Raw genomic sequence first — 21,193 nt, forward strand, 5'->3', positions numbered from 1 at the left:
CCGGCCACCTTTAATCTAACATTGCCAATTCCGATTAACCATGCCGACCCTGCGTACCTGCGGGAAAAAGGCGTAAGCAAAAGAAAGAATATTTCGTCCATTGAGAAGTCTATTTTCTTGTACACCCCAGCGTGCCGGTTTAGTAAAAAAAACTAAGTTAATGGATCAACGACGAACTGAAACGGGTGTCTTGCGACGTCCGCCCCAAGCAGATGCAACGAACGAAAATGAGATAACAAAAAAAAAAAAACAAAAAAAAAAACAAACTCCGCATTGGCACTCGAGCCACAGGTAAACCGGTTCGAATACTGGTGGTGGAGGAAATTTTTACTGCCAGTATTTCACCAGCAGGGGGAAGTAGAGGTGGTGGCGTTAAGTTCCCTATCATCAGGCTTTGGGCCAGTAACCTGGTTTAGATGCCAAACTTCTCCGCATTGTCTCATGAAGTGAGGGCATATGACCTTGATGGTGATCCGTCCGTCGAACGGGGACGACAAGTTCGGCGGTCCCCCATGGTTCTCTTCGAGAGGAGAGGGCTGTGTGCTGGCACAGCGTTTCAGCCTTTCTCTTCTCTCATCATCTAAAGCATGAACATATCTCCAGCATGAACATGACACTACACACACACACACACACACACACACACACACACACACATACACACATACATTATAGTGACCTATACCTAACAGATGCTCGTACGCACACAGGTCTCATACTTCACAAAGGAAAGTTGCCTGTGTGCGCGAAGGATAGCGAAAAAATTTCCAGTTACGTGGCTGAAATTGCCATATTGGGTCTCCCAGCGATTCATGCCGCACGACTTCATCTTACTTTGTCATCGTCTGTGTTTTGGAGTGTTGTTTGAATTTCGTCCTTGTACTGTACGTACTTGTACTATACTTAAAAATAATTTCCCACCGAATGTTTCAGCTGGTTTGTTTATCATACCAGAGGCAAAAAATTCAACGCAGGTGTTCGATAGAAGCCTGGATTACGTCGTTATTTCGCAAACTAAACCGCCAATCAAACACGCTTCAGGGGTACATATGGAAGACGAGAAATAACTAAATTTTTAAAGTTCTGTAAAAGTAACTGAAATTACATAGTAACAAATATTTTCTATACTGGACTGAATTTTCGCTGAACTGCACAGGTAAGAGAGCTGTTTGTTTTTGTAAATCCTATGGAGACACTCACCTGCTCTTGGAGGGTGATGACGAGGAAGTTGCTGCCGTCCTGCAGCGGTTCGTGACTGGCGCCGATGAGGGTACCATTGGTCAACATGACGGACACAGTCACTATGTCGACGTCTGCGTGCATCGTGAGTGTGGGCGTGTCGCGCACAACTTCCACCTCTATGAAGGTAGAGCCGTAAAATCTGAACGGTTGTTCCCTAGAAAAAAAAAAAAAAAAAAAAAAAAAAAAAAAAACAAGAATCGGGCGTCTAATGTGAATTGGCACAGACAAAGAGCTCCATTCTTTAAAATATAAACTTTTCTTTTTGAGAGCATAGTGACGTCCTCAGTGGTTTCGGGGACATGTAACGTAGTTGCTCTAAAAGCAACATAGATTCAGGCAGGAAAAAAATACTGCACTGCGTAGTAAGTTAATGTAAAGTATATGTAAGCTCCACCTTCCATCACAAATAACTTGAGTTTCATTCATATATGATGGCGATTCAGACAATTTTGAAAATAAAATGACATTCTGCCTGTGGAGAAAAGTTTTTGATGAATTACATACATTTGTCATTTTAGACACAGTCGCGGAATACGCCTATAGTTATACCGTGGTTTGGTCATTATCTTCAGATTATATATGTTGTAGGCGTCAGCTGGCAATTAAACAGTTTTTTTTTCAGTTGAGGAAAACGTATGGTGTAAATGCGTTGTTGGCCAAGTGCCTCCTGTGACGCATTTGATCGGAAGATGGTCAAAGTATAATGAGGTGTCAAAAATCATTGGATACCTCCTAATATCGTGTCGGACCTCCCTTCGCATGGCGCATTGTACCAACTCGAAGCGGTTTGTATTCAACAAGTCGCTGTAAGTCCCCTGCAGAAATATTGGGCCATGCTGCCTGTACAACTGTTCATAATTGCCAAAGTGTTACCGGTGCAGGATTTTGTGCATGAAGTGACCTCTCGATTATGACCCATAAATGTTCTATGGGATTCATGTCGGCCGATCTGGGTGGCCAAATAATTCGCTTGAACTGTCCAGAAAGTTCCTCAAACCAGTCGCCGACAATTGTGGCCCGGTGACATGGAGCACTGTCATCCATAAAAATTCCATCGTTGCCTGGGAACATGAAGCCAATGAATGTCTGCAAATGGCATGCAAGTTGCTCAATATTATCGTTTCCAGTCAGTGATCGGATCAGTTTGACCAGAAGACCCAGCCAGTGCCATGTAAAGGCAGCCCACACCATCTTTGAGCCACCACAAGCTTGCACAGGGCCTTGTTGACAACATGGGTTCATGAATTCGTGGGATCCGTGCCGCACTCGAACCCGACCATTAATTATTACCTACTGCAGTCAGTATTCACCTGGGCAGCCCACGATTTTCTAGTCGTCTAGGGTGTAACCGATATGGTCAGTAACTCACGAGAGGTGTTGAAAGCGAAGTGCTGCTAGCAAAGGAACACACGTCGGTCGTCTGCTACGATAGCCCATTAACACAAAATTTCGCCGTAGTGTCCTAATGTATACAGTCCTCGTACGTCCCACAATGATTTTTTGTGGTTATTTCAGGCCGTGTTGCTAGTATGTTAGCACCGAAAACTCTATGCAAACGATCCTGCTCTCACTCGTTAAGTGAAGGCCGTCGGCCACTGTGTTGTCTGTGGTGGGAGGTAATGCCTGAAATGTGGTATTCTCGGCGCACTCTTCACACTGTGGATTTCAGAAAACTAAATTCCTAACAATATCCGAAATAGAATGTCCCATTCATCTAGCTGCAACTATCATTTAATTCTCGTCTTGCGGCCACAATTACGTAGAAAACCTTTTCATGTGAATCACCTGAGCACATATGACAGCTCCTCCATTGCACAGCCCTTTTATACCTTGTGTATGCGATACTACCGTCACCTGATGTGTCCACATGCTATCTCATGACTTTAGTCACCTCAGTCTATATCCGAAAACATTTATGAATGTATATCCACATATTCTGTAATTGTGTATAAAATAACAAGAAGTGTATTATTCCGACCATGTTGCTCCATTTTTAGCTCTTTTGGTTACAACATTAAGCTTTTCTATCATTTTACAAGGTTTCCTCCGTCGCAGAGCCAAATAATATTTTCCGTAACTACATTATATCATAACCTAGGACACATTCTAATTTGAAAATAGTAACGGAAATATAAAATATACCAGCATGCCACACCTGGGGAATGTTGTTAAGAAGGCAGTCAACTTTTTAAAGGAGACCGACATTCACATAACATATTGATAAACTTGGACAACAACTAGTCCATAATAGAAGCGGCACATAAAAATAAAAAGCAACAAAATAATTAATAATATTTCATATGAAAACTGACCTGCGTTTTACATGGATCTAAAGAAACTTAATAACTCTTCTGGGGGAAGAGTGAATACTTCATACTATACATCATCCAAGACGGAACACATATGTTCATACATCTCAAAATGTGTTGACTGGGTAAAGTCATAAAATGCCACAAAATCATATAATGTAAGAAATTTATCTGTACGAATTCAAATAATCATTCAACATTACATGAAGGAAACAAAACTTACTGTTTTTTTTCTAGTCACTACTTTATGAACAACCATGATACACTCACTTTTCCTAAATTGTCACTAATGCTGAATAAATAAGATGAATATAGGGTCCTTATTTACGTGCATTTAGGCATGTTCCACTCAAACTATATATTTACAATTTTTTGTGAATTTTATATCATGTAATTCCAACAGAAGTGATCTCATTCAGTGTCTCTGCTTATGGCACTCAGTACTCTTGTTTGTACAGCGCTGATGTGTGTTTCATCAGTTATTGTTGTGGGTTGGCAGGAGAGCCAACACCTAAATAATAGAGGAAGCCGAAAGGCACGCGTTTTAGCTCACGCAGGCTGGCGTGAGGTCTGGAACAGGACAAGGAAATTAGAATTTAGAAAAACGGACGTACCTGGTGGAATACTTAACTTTAATCCATTAATGGTGAACGTCGGTCTGGGGTACATGCATCACAAGATCAATAGCAACTGATAATGGCGCCTTGCTAGGTCGTAGCAAATGACGTAGCTGAACGCTTTGCTAACTATCGTCTCGGCAAATGAGAGCGTATTTTGTCAGTGAACCATCGCTAGCAAAGTCGGTTGTACAACTGGGGCGAGTGCTAGGAAGTCTCTCTAGACCTGCCGTGTGGCGGCGCTCGGTCTGCAATCACTGATAGTAGCGACACGCGGGTCCGACGTATACTAACGGACCGCGGCCGATTTAAAGGCTACCACCTAGCAAGTGTGGTGTCTGGCGGTGACACCACAGTTATGCTACTTTCAACAGTCATGTATCATACTGAATAGCAGAGATGATTCTTTTAACACTCTCTTGCGTCTTTTTAATGCAGTTCCATACGCATTTTTAAGACAACATTTTGTCAACAACAGACACCGAACACAAGTTAATCATACAGATATTAAATCTCCCGAATCAGTATCCAGACGTTCTGCTTTACACCAGATGAACTTTGACAATGAAATTTGAAAGTAATCCAGAGAATCGATCATAATAGAACTAAAGTAACTGATAAGTAATGCATCTATAAAAACACAAATTAATAAGAAAGTCATAAAGCACGTTGATGAGTTTTTGTATCTAAAATAGTTGAATATCTCTGGAGGGACAGGCAAATAAATAAAAGGAATCTAAAATTGAAACTTCCTGGTAGATTAAAAGTGTGTGCCGGACCGAGTCTCGAACTCGGGACCTTTGCCTTTCGCGGGCAAGTGCTCTACCAAATGAGCTACCCAAGCACCCGTTTCATATCAGCGCACGCTCCGCTGTATAGTGAAAATTTCATTCTAGAAACATCCCCCAGGCTGTGGCTAAGCCATGTCTCCGCAGTATCCTTTCTTTCAGGAGTGCTAGTTCTGCAAGGTTCGCAGGAGAGCTTCTGTATAGTTTGGAAGGTAGGAGACGAGGTACTGGCAGAAGTAAAGCTGTGAGGACCGGGCGTCAGTCGCGCTTGGGTAGCTCAGTTGGTAGAGCACTTGCTCCCGAAAGGCAAAGGTCCCGAGTTCGAGTCTCGGTCCGGCACTCAGTTTTAATCTGCCAGGAAGTTTCACATCAGCGCACACTCCGCTGTAGAGTGAAAATTTCATTCTAGAATCTAAAATTGTTTTGCTCTACTTTTCGTTAACTAAATAGAGTTTTCAAGGAAGATTTCAATGTGTGTGGACATAACATTTGCGGTTTTCGATCATTAAAAGTTTTGACTTATGTCAATGAGACATCGACTTGCAATGCAGAAACTATTCAAATATCGTGGATTGCTCAGCAGAAATGGTGAGAAAAATTTTGGAAATTATCAAGAATCATATGAAACCAAGAAATCAATCAGATAAAAATCAATCAGATAAGTGACTGGAATTAAAGTAATGAAAATACAGTGGAGAAGGGTGGACCAATGAAGTCATTTACTGGATGGCAAGAAACAACTGACCAAAATGTGAAATAATGGAATGTGAGTGGATGGTAGTAGAAAACATGTTATAGGAGCATGAAAGAGTATCATTGATGACCATAATGCAGGAAGAACTCCTCCCCCTCCCCTCTATATTGCCACCTCTTCTTCCATATGACTGTCCATCCACGTCTATCTCCTCCCCTCTGTCTCTGTATCTCCTCCTCCTCCTCCCTCTCTCCTCCTCCCCCTTTCTACATCTACATCTACATGACTACTCTGCAATTCACATTTAAGTGCTTGGCAGAGGGTTCGTCGAACCACAATCATACTATCTCTCTACTATTCCACTCTCGAACAGCGCTCGGGAAAAACGAACACCTAAACCTTTCTGTTCGAGCTCTGATTTCTCTTATTTTATTTTGATGATAATTCCTACCTATGTAGGTTGGGCTCAACAAAATATTTTCGCATTCGGAAGAGAAAGTTGGGGACTGAAATTTCGTAAATAGATCTCGCCGCGACGAAAAACGTCTTTGCTGTAATGACTTCCATCCCAATTCGCGCATCATATCTGCCACACTCTCTCCCCTACTACGTGATAATACAAAACGAGCTGCCCTTTTTTGCACCCTTTCGATGTCCTCCGTCAATCCCACCTGGTAAGCATCCCACACCGCGCAGCAATATTCTAACAGAGGACGAACGAGTGTAGTGTAAGCTGTCTCTTTAGTGGACTTGTTGCATCTTCTAAGTGTCCTGCCAATGAAACGCAACCTTTGGCTCGCCTTCCCCACAATATTATCTATGTGGTCTTTCCAACTGATGTTGTTCGTAATTTTAACACCCAGGTACTTAGTTGAATTGACAGCCTTGAGAATTATACTATTTATCGAGTAATCGAATTCCAACGGATTTCTTTTGGAACTCATGTGGATCACTTCACACTTTTCGTTATTTAGCGTCAACTGCCACCTGCCACACCATACAGCAATCTTCTCTAAATCGCTTTGCACCTGATACTGGTCTTCGGATGACCTTACGAGACGGTAAATTACAGCATCATCTGTGAACAACCTAAGAGAACTGCTCAGATTGTCACACAGGTCATTTATATAGATCAGGAACAGCAGATGTCCCAGGACGCTTCCCTGGGGAACACCTGATATCACTTCAGTTTTACTCGATGATTTGCCGTCTATTACTACGAACTGCGACCTTCCTGACAGGAAATCACGAATCCAGTCGCACAACTGAGACGATACCCCAAAGGCACGCAGCTTGATTAGAAGCCGCTTGTGAGGAACGGTGTCAAAAGCTTTCCGGAAATCTAGAAATACGGAATCAACTTGAGATCCCCTGTCGATAGCGGCCATTACTTCGTGCGAATAAAGAGCTAGCTGCGTTGCACAAGAACGATGTTTTCTGAAACCATGCTGATTACGTATCAATAGATCGTTCCCTTCGAGGTGATTAGAAATGTTTGAATACAGTATATGCTCCAAAACCCTACTGCAAACCGACGTCAATGATATAGGTCTGTAGTTAGATGGATTACTCCTACTACCCTTCTTAAACACTGGTGCGACCTGCGCAATTTTCCAATCTGTAGGTACAGATCTATCGGTGAGCGAGCGGTTGTACATGAGTGCTAAGTAGGGAGCTGTTGTATCAGCGTAATCTGAAAGGAACCTAATCGGTATACAATCTGGACCTGAAGACTTGCCCGTATCTACCGATTTGAGTTGCTTCGCAACCCCTAAGGTATCTACTTCTAAGAAACTCATGCTAGCAGCTGTTCGTGTTTCAAATTCTGGAATATTCCAATCATCTTCCCTGGTGAAGGAATTTCGGAAAACTGCGTTCAATAACTCCGCTTTAGCGGCACAGTCGTCGGTAACAGTACCATCGGCACTGCGCAGCGAAGGTATTGACTGCGTCTTGCCGCTTGTGTACTTTACATACGACCAGAATTTCTTCGGATTTTCTACCAAATTTCGAGACAATGTTTCGTTGTGGAACCTATTAAAGGTATCTCGTCCGTGCCAAATTTCGCGCGTCTGTAAATTTTAGCCAATCTTCGGGATTTCGCGTTCTTCTGAATTTCGCATGCTTTTTCCGTTGCCTCTGCAACAGAGTTCGGACCTGTTTCGTGTACCACGGGGGATCAGTTGCATCGCTTACCAATTTATGAGGTACGAATCTCTCAATTGCTGTTGCTACTATATCTTTGAATTTGAGACACATCTCGTCTACATTTGCATAGTCAGTTCGGAAGGAATGGAGATTGTCTCTTAGGAAGGCTTCTAGTGACACTTTATCCGCTTTTTTAAATAAAATTATTTTGCGTTTGTTTCTGGTGGATTTGGAAGAAATGGTATTGAGCCTCCACCCCCTCTCTCTATACATCTCCACCTCCTCCTTTCTCTGCCCACTCCTGCCCCACCTTTTCTATGTCCATCTCCTCTGCTCCTTCTCCGTGATGACCATCTTCTCCGCCTCCACTCTCTGTCCATCTCCTGCCCATGTCTCCCTCCTCATCTCCTTTCCCCTTCTCTCTATCCATCTCCTCCAGCCTCCATACCTCCCTATCCATCCCTCCATCTAGGCTGATACTATTCCAGCACAACACATCTCTCATACAGGGCAGTCTACATTTTAGGGCTCAAAGTCCGCCCCCAGTAGTTGAGTGGTCAGCGCGACAGACTGTCAATCCTAAGGGCCTGGGTTCGATTCCCAGCTGGGTTGGAGATTTTCTCCGCTCAGGGACTGGGTGTTGTGTTGTCCTAATCATCATCATTTCATCCCCATCGACGCGCAAGTCGCCGAAGTGACGTCAAATCCGAAGACTTGCACCAGGCGAGTGGTCTACCCAACGGGAGGCCCTCATCACGCGACATTATTATTATTATTTAGGGCTCAAAAACCATTTCTTGTCCTCATCATCATGTAAAGCAGATCGATAAGACAGGCCAATACTACACCAACACAGGATGCCTGCCATTCAGGGCAGCCTATATGTGGGGATGGGAAAAACAGTATCCTGCCCCTCACATGTAGGCTGCCCTGCAAAGAAAGTTGATAAGGTGGGCTGAAACTATTTCTGCTCAATCTACCTTTCCTACAGGACAGCCTAGGTGCTAGGCACTGGAAAAAAACACATATGTTTTCATTTCTGGTCCTATTGAAGCTAAGAGATTATAAACTCCGTAGTGATGATCCTCACAAGGCTTTCTATTTCTTTGCCAAATTTGTTGCAATCGATCCAGGGGTATGGGAGGAGATCCCAGACATACAGACTCACACACATCCAGGGGATCCCCAGACACATCACCATTGGTCATCTGGGTTCATTTCGAAGTGGGACTCAACACTGTAGACAATTCAACTCCAATCAGTGAGACTCCAGGTCGAAGATGTGTCTGGAGATGCCCCGTACAGAGATGGGATACCAGCCTTACCAATCAGACTGTCAGTCGTCACCATACTGCCCAAAAACCGGGAGTGATGGTTTGGGGTGCCATTTTTTTCATGTTAGGCCTCATTTGGTTGTCATTTGCATCACCCTTACAGCACAGTGCTGTGTCGACGATATTCTACACCCCATTTTGTTTCCCTTCATGTCAAGTTATCCTGGGCTTACAGTTCAGTAAGATAATGCCCACTCAGATAGGGCGAGAGTTTCTACTGCTCTGTGTTGGCCAGCAAGATCGCCAGATCTCTCCGCTATTCAGAAGTTTTAGAGCATCATATGCAGGGCCCTCCAACCAGCTCGAGATTTTGACGATCTAACTCGCCAATTGGACAGAAGTTGGCACAGTGTCCCTCAGAAGGACAACAAATCTATCAATCAGTGCCAAGACGAATAAATTCTTTGTCAAGGGCTGGAGAAGGACCAACTCATTATTGAATCGCTTAATTTCTGAAGCTTTTTCTCTTCAGTAAATCATCCAATTTTTTCTAAAATTGTAATCATTGTTTGTTCTTAAATGTACACGACATCTACGGATTATTGTCCTGTTTGGATGACTCCTTTCTGATACGTAGGTTTCCTCATCTTAGAGTGTATCTCAGACTAATTAAGGAAAGACTGTTCTATGAATTAAATACTTCCAGCTAATGAAAACATGGGATATTTATGTGAATTAGCTGCAGAGAAACGCATGTGCACCTCCAATAATAAAGTGGAATTTATCCAGGAAGCTCACTCCTTTCCAAAACCAGCATGTCAGGAAGTTTAAAAGAAAACCGACAGTGCCAAGAACTTACCCCTCGTTGAGGTTAGGCGCGAACGTGACCTTGTAGGAGCGAGGCAAACTCTCTCCCGGCAGCCTCTGCGCGTCCGTTGGCGACGACGCCAGCGCCATCAGCAGCGCCACGGCAGCTGCTGTCGCTACTGTTTTCATCTGGACACCAAGGTGAGATGTAATGTAGAAACTCGGAAACCAACCAATACCTGTGTAAACTAATGAAAGCATAAGTAAAAAGCAAAAATGAGGAGAGTGGTAAGGCACGAATGTTCTTTATCACCATAAGCTTTATGGACGAAATGTTACCCTAACCCTTAAAAGAGCACTCTGATCTCCTAGGAATGCTCTAAATGGTGTAGAACTGATACGAGACGGTCATGTGAGTTTCCAAAGGTAACTTAAGTCACTGCTGTGGGCTGGTGCGCACATATAACAAAAATCTGGGCACTTATTAGCGAACATTAATATGAGATGTGTCTACCATAAACCTGTATGAGGTCTTGAACACTTCTGGGCACACTTCCAGTGAGATGTCTGAATGTCTGTGACGTAATGGCAGCCCGTTATTCCTCAAGATCCAAAACAACAGAAAGTAATGATGTTGACACTGGGGTCTGGAGCCAATTCGATATCCTAACTCATTCAAAAGGTGTTCCATTGGATTCAGACTGGGACTCTGAGCAGGCTGGTCCATTTCAAGAATGTTAGTGTCCACAAATCATTGGCTCACGGATGCTGCTTTACGACAGAATGCACTGTCAATCTGGTACAAACAAGCAGAATAAGAGGACCACACAGTAACAACGGGAAACACCCCCGTCCACAATGTCTCCTCCTCAGCACTTAACCATTGGCACCACACAAGATGGCAGGTAACGTTCTCCTAGCATTCGCCAACCTAAACCCTACTATCGGATTGTTAGACAATAGAGCGCGACTCCTCACTCCGAATCACTCGTTTCCAGTCACCCACTGTTTAGCAACTGACTGCCGAAATGTGTGGCTTCTAAGTAGCTGCTCGACCATTCTAGTTCTTCCTTTTACTTCTTTACGCACCAGACTGGTGGTAGCACTTTGGACCTCGCGAGTGATTCCATCTGCTGATATCATGTGATTTTGTTCACCCAGCCTCCGCAGTGCTACAGTGTCACTGTCCGTCAGTATATGAGGTCTGCCTGGTCTTTGTTTACCTGCGGTGGTTTCTTCTCGTTTGCGTTTCACAGTCACCTCATCAACAGTCGACTAGAGCAGCATTAGATAGGTTTGAATGTCCCTGATGGATTTGTTACTCAAGCGATATCAAATGCATACCCCACTTTCGAAGTAACTGAGCTGTCATAACCGACCATTCTACTGTTATTGCTTCTTTGCTGATACTACTACACTTTACGCCTACTTTTATACTGGCTGGTCCGCTTCTCGTGACATCTAGTGGTCAGTTCCGCGTTACACAGTGGTGCCCGGATATTTTGATCAGATAGTGTATGTACAAATCGGGTGTATAGAATCAGAACAGTGACATGGGTCGACGTTGAGACATAGCACAATGGCAGAAAGGAAATATCGTGTTTGGACGTGCTCATGACAACATAGCGAATGTAGTTGCCCGATAGGTTGGTGCATCAGCGAGGACTGTTCCATGTAGCTACAAAGAACGGTTTATCATTAGCAATCATGCAACACAGATTAAGAACAGTGGTTGCGAAAAGGATCAATAGGGGCCAGATTCCAGTGCCGCGCCTTGTAAATGACTACCTGTTTCACAACCGACAGGAATTGTTGCTGTCAATGAGTGCAGGTCCGTCTCAAACAGTTTGCGAGCGAACATTGCGAAATGAATTACAAACAATGGACATCTGGAGTCCGGTAACCTAAAAGGCCATCCCTCACAGCTGCACAGTGGGCCAAACAACACTGAAACTGGAAAGTACCTGAATGGAGGTGTGTAACGTAGTTGGACGAGTTAAGATTTTGCCGTTTCTCAAATAACATAAGGCGTGCAGCGCAACAGCGTCCTATTGTGGGGTTTAACCTGCACTGTGTCGGGACTGTAGTTCTAGTTGGAGATGATTCTGTGATGCTTTTTTTGTACTAGGACTTCATCCCACTCGTTCAGTATACTGTGAATATGGACCAGGATGATTATTTCAACATTTTTATTGATCAAATATTGCCTTTTCATCTGCTCTTTCATGACGAGTACGCAGTGGAAGGGAAAGTGTTGCCGGTGCAGCCTTGCTGACGTCGAAAATAATCTGCAGAAAATGGTGAATAAGTTGTCAATTACTTTAGAAGACTATCAGTTATGGTCTGATGTAAATAAGACCAATATCACGACAGTTAAAAACGAAAAACAAAAAGGAGTAGCATAACTAAAAATTCGAAGAAAGAAAATACAGCAAAGAAATAGCTTTTTACAAAGGAAGTCGTAAGCAACGAGGCAATGAAGATTAGAGGAATTAGTTAGGAGACAAGAATCAGCAACTCCTCTTATTCCGTTAAAGAGTATATTCACAAGAACTCCTAAAATAGTGTTAGATTATATATTAATTAACATTAGCAATTTTATTCTGTGATATCAAATGAAGTTGAACATGTTCATTGTACAGCATCTAAAAATTTATACCCTTGACTTCCTCCGTGTTACAGAGACTGTTCTCCACGGAATCCATGGAACACGACTTATGTATTTTTATGCGTCGTTTCGGAGCTCTTAAATTCGGATTTCGGATACCAGTTTACCGATTACGAGTTTGTTTGGTCATGTACTCCAACATACAGTAGACACTGGAATGCAGCTCTCGCTGCAGGATTTCATGTACCACAATCGGTTTTCAGGTCCACGTAAAAGCTCTACTTCATTTGACTCACGATTGGGTTGTCATGTTGCAGTTTTAGAATGGTTCATGTAAACGAAGTAAACCTGTGTGAAATAAAGCACAAGAGCAAGTACTGGACTTACCAGGAAGTTACAATTTCTTTAATTAAACTGAGGAGAAGTATTTTTTTGTGATGTGGAAAGAGATACATGAGTGCTGATATATTTACTGAATTAACAGAATAGAACGGATTGGCAAGAACCCTGTATACACAACGTAGCTACACTCGCTCTTACTTTTACTGGTAAAGACTCTCGATACAGCGTGATAAAATATTTTCTAATCACATGCACAGGGTTAAGGGTAATTAGAAAATTTTCTAGCCGTTCCAAGCCTCGAAAACGGTAATAACGTTCAACCAGCTGTCACTTCATACTTTTTCCACAATGGGGAACTTGGAAGTGGTTACAATAAAACAACTTCGCACTTATTAATTGACGAGGTTAAGATTTTCAAATATATTTTCTTAAGAAATTTCCCTCACCTCTTCGTTAAGGGATCATTAAAATCCATAAGGAAATCGATATTGTTCTCTCTATTAAAAGCACTGAAAGTATTAAGAGGGTACTGATAATTTTCATAGTGCTGACGAAATCACAATAGCTGCTATAAGACACAACTTGTACAAAAAAACTGATCCTCGGGGAACCAGTACTGGATTGGGCTATCAAATCAGTTGTGGCCTTACATGTAAACAGAATAGCGATTATCATTTCCAAAGTTCTGCTTCAGTCGTGGGCAAATTGCGTTGCATGCAAAGATGGTGATTTTAACTGTTCAGACAGGTGGTGCGGTTGTATGCCGAAAGATATCCTGGTCTAGCGAAGCCCTTAGGATCTGTCTTTGCAACATTGTAAACAAAAATTCAAAAAACTGGACGTATGAACAGCAACTTATGACAGATACGTAAGTAAAGTTTTAGCAGCAGTAACACACAATTCACATGTCCTTACGAGCCAGCTTCAACGCGCTGGTGAGATCAGTCGAAGAAACGTTTGCGAGTACCGCACTGAACTCCACTTTTCACTCGATCAGCATCTCCGTGGCAAAGACTTTCAAAATCTGTTATAGTTCTCGGAATATTGTCTGCGGAAAAAGCAAAATGATCAGTTGTTTCTATGTAAGATTTTGCTAACGGGTGAAGCATCGATTAGAAAACATGGGGAAATCCATCGAAATAATAAGCACTGTTTAGCAGAAAATCCACTCTGGCTGAGAGACTTTGATAAAGAAACGTCGCCGATCTGTCAAAGTGTAGTGTGCACTGTGCAAAAATCACGTCATTGGCCCCTGTTTTAGTGATGGAATTCTCAATAGCCGCAAGTACCTACAGTACGTACCTGACATGCTGCTGCAACTATTGGAGGACATGAAAACTATAACCAATGCTGGTAGGTCGCTAAAAATATCAACAGATGTTAACTGAAGTTCTTTATTACATCAGGCCTTTCGGGCATAGCGTGTCATCAAATGAGCTATCAAAAAATATTTTATACAACAATCATAAGCAAATGGTATTCCAGATCAAACGTCATACAGAAATATATATCACACATTATACTGCAGGTACAAAATCGCAGTTATTAGCTACTACTATCAAGTTAACAAGAACAACGTCACACATTTAAAGGAAATATTGCCTCCAGAAATTAAGATTAAGAACTGCTCACAACAGATGGCATGCTGACTAATGCCGCTGCCGCTGCACAATCCCACGAAAGAAATTTTTATTTCAGCTTTATTAATCTTTCCGTTCTGTTGCAAATCATATTTTAATAGCATTGTTTAAGTTTTAATAAAAATGTCTGCTCAGTTTATCTATCCTGTTTGGTAATTTATTGCTTTTGTTGTTACTAGTATTCCTTCTGGTATGCACCTACATCAGTCGTTATTGTTACTGTTATTCTGAACGTGCATTATGCTTCAGCTGTTTAGCTGTAACGCATCTCCGTGCATATGCAGAGGCAACATACGACTGTGTTCGTTTATGTTCATCAGAATCATGATGTTTCATCGGTTTATTGCTTTTTATCACTTTGCTGTGTATTTTTACGTAAAAGTTTTTACATTTTATATTAGGCCATTTGGTTTTAACTTCATCCGGTAGTGGCTTATATAACAGTGTGTTTACCACTTTTGTTATTTTTTTCATCTATTGTTTGCCAATTACCCTTGTGTGATTTTTTCTTCGTAATTAATAAGGCCATTCCGCAATTAAATGAAACGAGTAAATCTAAACAAACTAGTCTTACTTTTGGAGGTACTATTTCCTTCAAATCCGCACTGACATATTGACATTGCTCGTGTTCACTTGGCACTAGTGCTTTACAATTGTGATTTTATACCTGCCACATTAAACGTTTTTAAAATTATTACATCATCTTTGTTACTTGGTACATATCATTTGTAGAATCTATGTGCTAATGCGTGACGTGTATTTATTTCTCTATCAAGTCTTGATCTGGATTACTATGTGCGTATGATAGTTTTATAAAATATTTTTTTACGGATCATTTGATGATGGGCTACGCTCGAAACGCGTAATGTAATAAAGAAGATCAAATAACTGTTTACTGTTATTAGAGACCTACTACCGCTGGTTATGAATTTCACATATTTCAACGTGGTCACAAGCCTCATGAACGACTTACTGTCGTGTTGAAAATATATTGGAAGACATTCCAAGGAACATAAGGCAACATGACTGGAGTTCTGCCCATTCCATACAGATAATTACAAATATTATTAATAGAAAGTTGTAAATCATGAGATCGCAAAATTAACTGTACGCTCATCAGTGTTAACACCTCAGGATTTTTATCTGTTAGGAAAAATAAAAGCAGGTGGTCTACAGGGAAACAGTCATGAAATTCGCGTAAATAGCGGGCCGCTGATTTGAGTACGCGATGATGGCGCTCGATGGCGATCCAGATGGGTCCCACAGCATTTACACGAGCCGAGTCTGGCCGCCGAGACATCAACGCCAAACCACGATAGTTCGGCTCTGGTTCCGAGACGCCGACATTTATACCGCTGAAAGATGACATCGCCGTCTGGGAAGACATCAAGAATGAAGGGATGCAGGTGGTTTGGAGATGTCAGCGAGTCTTGATTACTACCACAGCTCCCACGCAAATGTCTCCTATAGTATAACACCGCTCCCACCAGCCTTAATCCTTATCCCGCTGCAAGTTTCGAGGTGCCGTGCACCTCGATGAGGGCGTTTGTGGAGACAACCATCGACGTAGTGTAGTAAAAATGTGATTCACCCGAACAACCGACATGTTTCCATTGATCGACGGTCGGCTCCCTATGGTTTCGACCCCACTGCAGTCGTAACTGACGATGTCGTCGGGTCAACATGTAAACATGTAGGGGTCGTCTGCTGCGGAGCTCCATGTTCAACACTGTACGATGAACGGTGTGCTGCGAAACATTTGTGCGTGCTCCAGCATTGTGCTCTTTCGGCAGAGATTCCACAGGTCACCATCTATCCTGCTCCACAGAGCAGGGAAACCTCCGAAACACACGTTCTGTGAAGAGTCGTGGACGTCCGACCATTTAGCGCCTAGTGGTAGTTTCACCGTCCTGCCCCTGCCCGTAGATGCTCACGATAGTAGCACGTGAACATTCGACCAGCTTCACCGTTTCCGAGATATTCGTTCACCGGCTACCCTCTCTGAAAGTCGCTTATCTCAATGCATTTCCCCATTTGCAGCCCATATCTTCGCTAGGGTGATCTCCTGTCCATGTCTGCCCCGCTTACGTCGCCGGCCGGGGTGTCTGAGCGGTTCTAGGCGCTACAGTCTGGAACCGCGCGACCGCTACGGTCGCAGGTTCGAATCCTGCCTCGGGCATGGATGTGTGTGATGTCCTTAGGTTAATTAGGTTTAAGTAGCTCTAAATTCTAGGGGACTGATGACCTTAGAAGTTAAATCCCATAGTGCTCAGAGCCATTTGAACCGCTTACGTCCTTTCGTTATCGCGCCATGTGCCCGCAACGCCACCAGGCGGCAGCCAACGGTGGGGCAGTGGTCGTAATGTTTTGTCTTATCACTGTATGTTACAAATGTTGCCCTACGCTAAAGCCAATGTTCCAAGAGAGTGACGCATTCTGAGAAGGGAGTACGTGTTCCGCATTTCTTGCAGGTATGCTTTTGTTGCGGTGCGGGTAACAAGTGCATCAAATTGAGCGGTCGAAATGGCGCGGCAACTGAAAATGTACTTCGAAGTTGAAATATGCAGGACAGTACAATTATGCCAAATAGACTCACTGTGAAATTCTGCGGAATGCAATGTCGCGTCCAGCTGTAGTGAACTGGTGCAATCGACCTAGACGTGGGTGTTGCTGGTCGGGTAGTCCAGACCTTGTGCCACGCGATTTCCATCTTTTCTGTAAGCTGAAAGAACGTCTGGGACAGAAAGAGATTTTTCTAAATATTAGGGTGTTCCCACAGCGGTTCTAGAACGGATACGCGACCAAACAGTGGTTTTCTATCGTTGTGAAATTGAACGATTGATCAAACGTTCCGGCCGTTGTTTACAGACAGCTGGTGACTATATTCAAAAATAGTGTTATGTATCTGTGTCCTTCTGAAGTATAGTGCAGCATTCGATAAAAGTTATTTGGCCTGCCATAATAAAGCATAACTTACTATCTGAAGTACCCTCGACTGTGAATGACCCTCCGTTCAAAGAACATCAGGCTGACTTAGTACTTTTTGCGGATAGCACAAAGAAGAACTCTGTTATAGGAAGAGCACTGAAAGAAATTGTCAGTGTTGTTTAACAAATTATCATATTGTCGATATGCAATCAAATTCTTCCTTAATTTTCAAGTAAAATAGTATATTCAGTTATGTACTACAAATGAACTGACATCAACAATTAATTTGGCACAAGAAACTGACTCTGTAAATAAAGCAATAAGTTTCAACCGTTTTCGGCCTACATATTGCTGAATGAACTGGAAGGAACATAATATTGAGCTTCTCAAACAGATAAATTCACCAACTCATGATTTTCGGGTCACTGTTACTCAGGAAACGAATAAAAATTAGCTCATATTTCCACCCACTTCTGTCTCATGGTAGAGTGCAACCTATAAATAAGAATTTATCGCACAAAACAATTAGTGAGAACAAAGTCTGCTCAAAACTTACCTTCAATTAATATCACTAAATCTACTGTGAGCTGAGAAGGATGTTCAGGTTGTGCTAACAACTGATCATTTGCCTAACAATATAAAGCATCTAACAACGGTTTAACCAAAATAAAAATTATTTTTTGCAGGCAGGTTTTTATATTCTCTTCAGATGTTTTTAATTAGTAAACGAGTAGAAACCGTAGCGTGGAAGGTATTTTTGTTTACTACTGTTGTTTAGTTCAATACCATTCCATTATCATGTTCAGCATAAAATAACTAAAATAATTTTTTTTGTTGATTTTTAAAGTATGTTTCAGTAATAGAATGAGTAGTGGTAGAAAGACTAATACATTAATTTTTGTTATTAAATCTCATCCGAAATGTAGTATTGTACACAAATTATATACTTAAGCATGTTGCTTAGGCGACGGTCAAAAGCATGCACAAACTTTAAAAAATGCATAGCACTGTGCTCTCTGCAATAATGTTATTTTTTATTTTGCAATCGATTTAGGTTCTAGACCATCATCAACAGCAAAAAATTCTCACAGATGTATCACATGTCATACATGTTTTAACGTAAGTTATCACAGAAAACCATAACTGCCAAGAAAAAATATAAACTGTTACAAGATTAAAATATGATGGTACATTGACACCTTCATGGTTCAGAACCGAAACAGGTAGCAAAATAAAAATAACATTATTACAGACAACACAGTGTTACGCATTTTTAAAGATATGTACGTAAGGCAAGTAAGAGGAGTCTTGTCGTATGGTTTCGAAAGCAGTTGTACAATGATTTAGGTAGCATCACATTTTGTCTAACTGTTTGAGGCTTGGGTCATGATGTATCAGATAAGTTTTTATGTTTTAGATAAGTCAGGATTTCACTATGCCCTAATGTTTGTATGTTTCCAGAGGCACGCGTTGTTATTACTTCAGGAGCACTACGACTTCAACATTATTCAGTTTAGCTCGTGGCAAAACTATCACCTTCATAAGTGTTACCGAACAAGTGATAACTTAAAGCAGACTGACATAGAGAAGAATACCTACTACTGAGACTGCAACGTCTGCAAAATAAAGTAACAGAACAAATAAATAAGACTGAAACCCATAATTGTGTTAAATCCGCTGCAAGTAAGTCTAACGTGACTCAGTAAAAATCTGTGTTGTACGATAAAAAATACATATTGAATAAGAAGAAGCGACGAGTCAAGGTAAACGCTTAAGACATTTCAAAAACTTAAAAAATATTTGCAGAAAGTGACAGATATATTTGGTAGTATTCTGATATAGAGTAGTGGAGGGCGCAGTGTTAAAAGCATTTCTATGAATAAACAAATTATGGAACTGTTAATGTAGAATAAATTCGAAATTATAAAAAGAGTTCGCTCAAATTTACGGCGTCGCTTCAGCAAGCCAAATTTCCTTTGTTTGTCTAATACTTAAGCAAAATTCGTGCCATATCTTAGCAGCGTATAAATGAAAACGTTTCATTAGCTCATGATTATGGCACTGTGAACGGTGTAGACAACTCTACGTAACTGCTGATAGCGGCCAGATTGGATGAGAAGAAAATTCTAAGATACACTTCAGGGAGACCCCAACACTACTGAAATCTTCAGCTTCTAAAGATGGAACTCACCTTTGCTATTGTCTGGACACTGAACGAATGAGCGTTCGTCCGTTTCAGGCCACTTTTTATCCCCTGTGAGAACACACCTATCAGTCACTAGTCAAAACACGCCCTACAATGATCACGGGCAAGTGCCGTGATACACAAAGGGATTGCACTTGACATCGATAAGAAGTGAACTTGTGAGAAAACAGTACACTGTCACACACAACAAGACATTAGTCGCTAGAAGCAACCGATAATTTCGTCTGAAGTACTTACAAGGCCACGGAGCTCTAGTGTCACGTGTGACAACCAAGATTAATCCACAAAAAAGAAGCGATCTGGATTGCTTCCGGTTGAAATAAGATCTGTCAAATACCTTATCAGCAACTGTTGACAATAAAACATTACTGACTGATCTAATGATAACATCGTCCTGATCAGACAGTAACAATAGCGACTGAATATTAATCGTGATGGAAAACACCTGTTTCTCGCAAAGAACTCAGAAATTGGGCTACTCTGAGCGCTTACACAATGTAACAACTACCCATGAACTACGCGGTGTGGATAAAAATGTAGAAACACCAAAAACATAACACATTAACATGCCTAATACAGTGTAGGCGTTTAGGTAGGGGTTATGCAGGTCGATAACAATCATACACCTTTGCCTCAAAAGTAGACCTAGAAGCTCAATAACATTGAGATATCGTCGCTGTGGTGGTCAGGGGAGACGCGACATTTCATCCTTGAGTTCACAAAACCAATCCTGGACAATGCGAGGTGTGTGAACAGGAGCCTGACGTCTTGGAGCACAAATGTTGTACAATGAGGTGGACCTGATCAACTAAAATGGTCACACAATCCTTGGTAGTAATGAAGCCTTGCAGTGTACTCATGGGGCCGATAGGTCATCACAACATGGCTACTTAAATCACCACTGTACCGCCGCCATGTTTCATTCTTGCGACGTAATGTCGGTCAGAAGTGGGAAACAGTGGGAAACAAGACACATCTGACCAAAAGACGTTCTCCCATTGCTCCGTGGTCCAAGTTCTATGGCTTCGGCAGCATGTTTTCCAGTTACGGGAATTTGCATCACTGATGAGTGGATGAGTGGTTTTGCAGTTCCGGCTCGCCGTGCTATTCCCAGCTCATGGAGACCCTCAGAGTTGTTTCCGTGCTGGTAGCATTCGCAAGGGAGACATTTAGTACTGCAGTGACTTTTGCAGCTGCCGTCCTCTTATTTTTCTAATAGTCCTCTTCAACGAGCTTTCGTCACGATCACTCGACAGAATGTCGTCCGCATTGTGACTTAGTGGATGATGTTTTTCGCTTTCCTTGTATGTGGTATAAATCTTCGACACAGTGCTCCTTGAAACATCAAACACTACAGCTGTCTTGGTTCAGAAAGCACACACCATATGAGCACCAACAATTTGCCTACGTCAGAATTCCTTAGCTCGGATATAATGCATTAACAATCATACATAACTGTGTTCTGACGAAGACTGACACCGGCAGCATATTGAGGACATTGCACAGATGCCGTTAGTGATGAAACACAACAACGCGACCTTGAGGCTTAGCGAGAATCTTCATTTATGTTCAAGTATGCATTTCTCGCAG

The 21,193-nt window shown here is 42.0% G+C and overlaps 1 protein-coding gene across 1 annotated transcript in view; it reads right to left on the reverse strand.

Annotated features, from left to right (window-relative positions):
* Positions 1 to 21,193, reverse strand: part of LOC124788655 (aminopeptidase N-like) — a 94,435-nt gene that overhangs the window by 70,032 nt on the left and 3,210 nt on the right. Inside the window, exons 2-3 of the mRNA XM_047255932.1 lie at positions 9,932 to 10,118; positions 1,201 to 1,396 (exon numbers count right to left, since the gene is read on the reverse strand). Of these exons, the coding sequence (XP_047111888.1) occupies positions 1,201 to 1,396; positions 9,932 to 10,118 (383 nt within the window). The remainder of the gene's footprint in view (positions 1 to 1,200; positions 1,397 to 9,931; positions 10,119 to 21,193) is intronic.

The sequence above is a fragment of the Schistocerca piceifrons genome, chromosome 3, assembly GCF_021461385.2.
Source record: "Schistocerca piceifrons isolate TAMUIC-IGC-003096 chromosome 3, iqSchPice1.1, whole genome shotgun sequence".
In the NCBI taxonomy this organism is placed as follows: Eukaryota; Metazoa; Arthropoda; class Insecta; order Orthoptera; family Acrididae; genus Schistocerca; species Schistocerca piceifrons.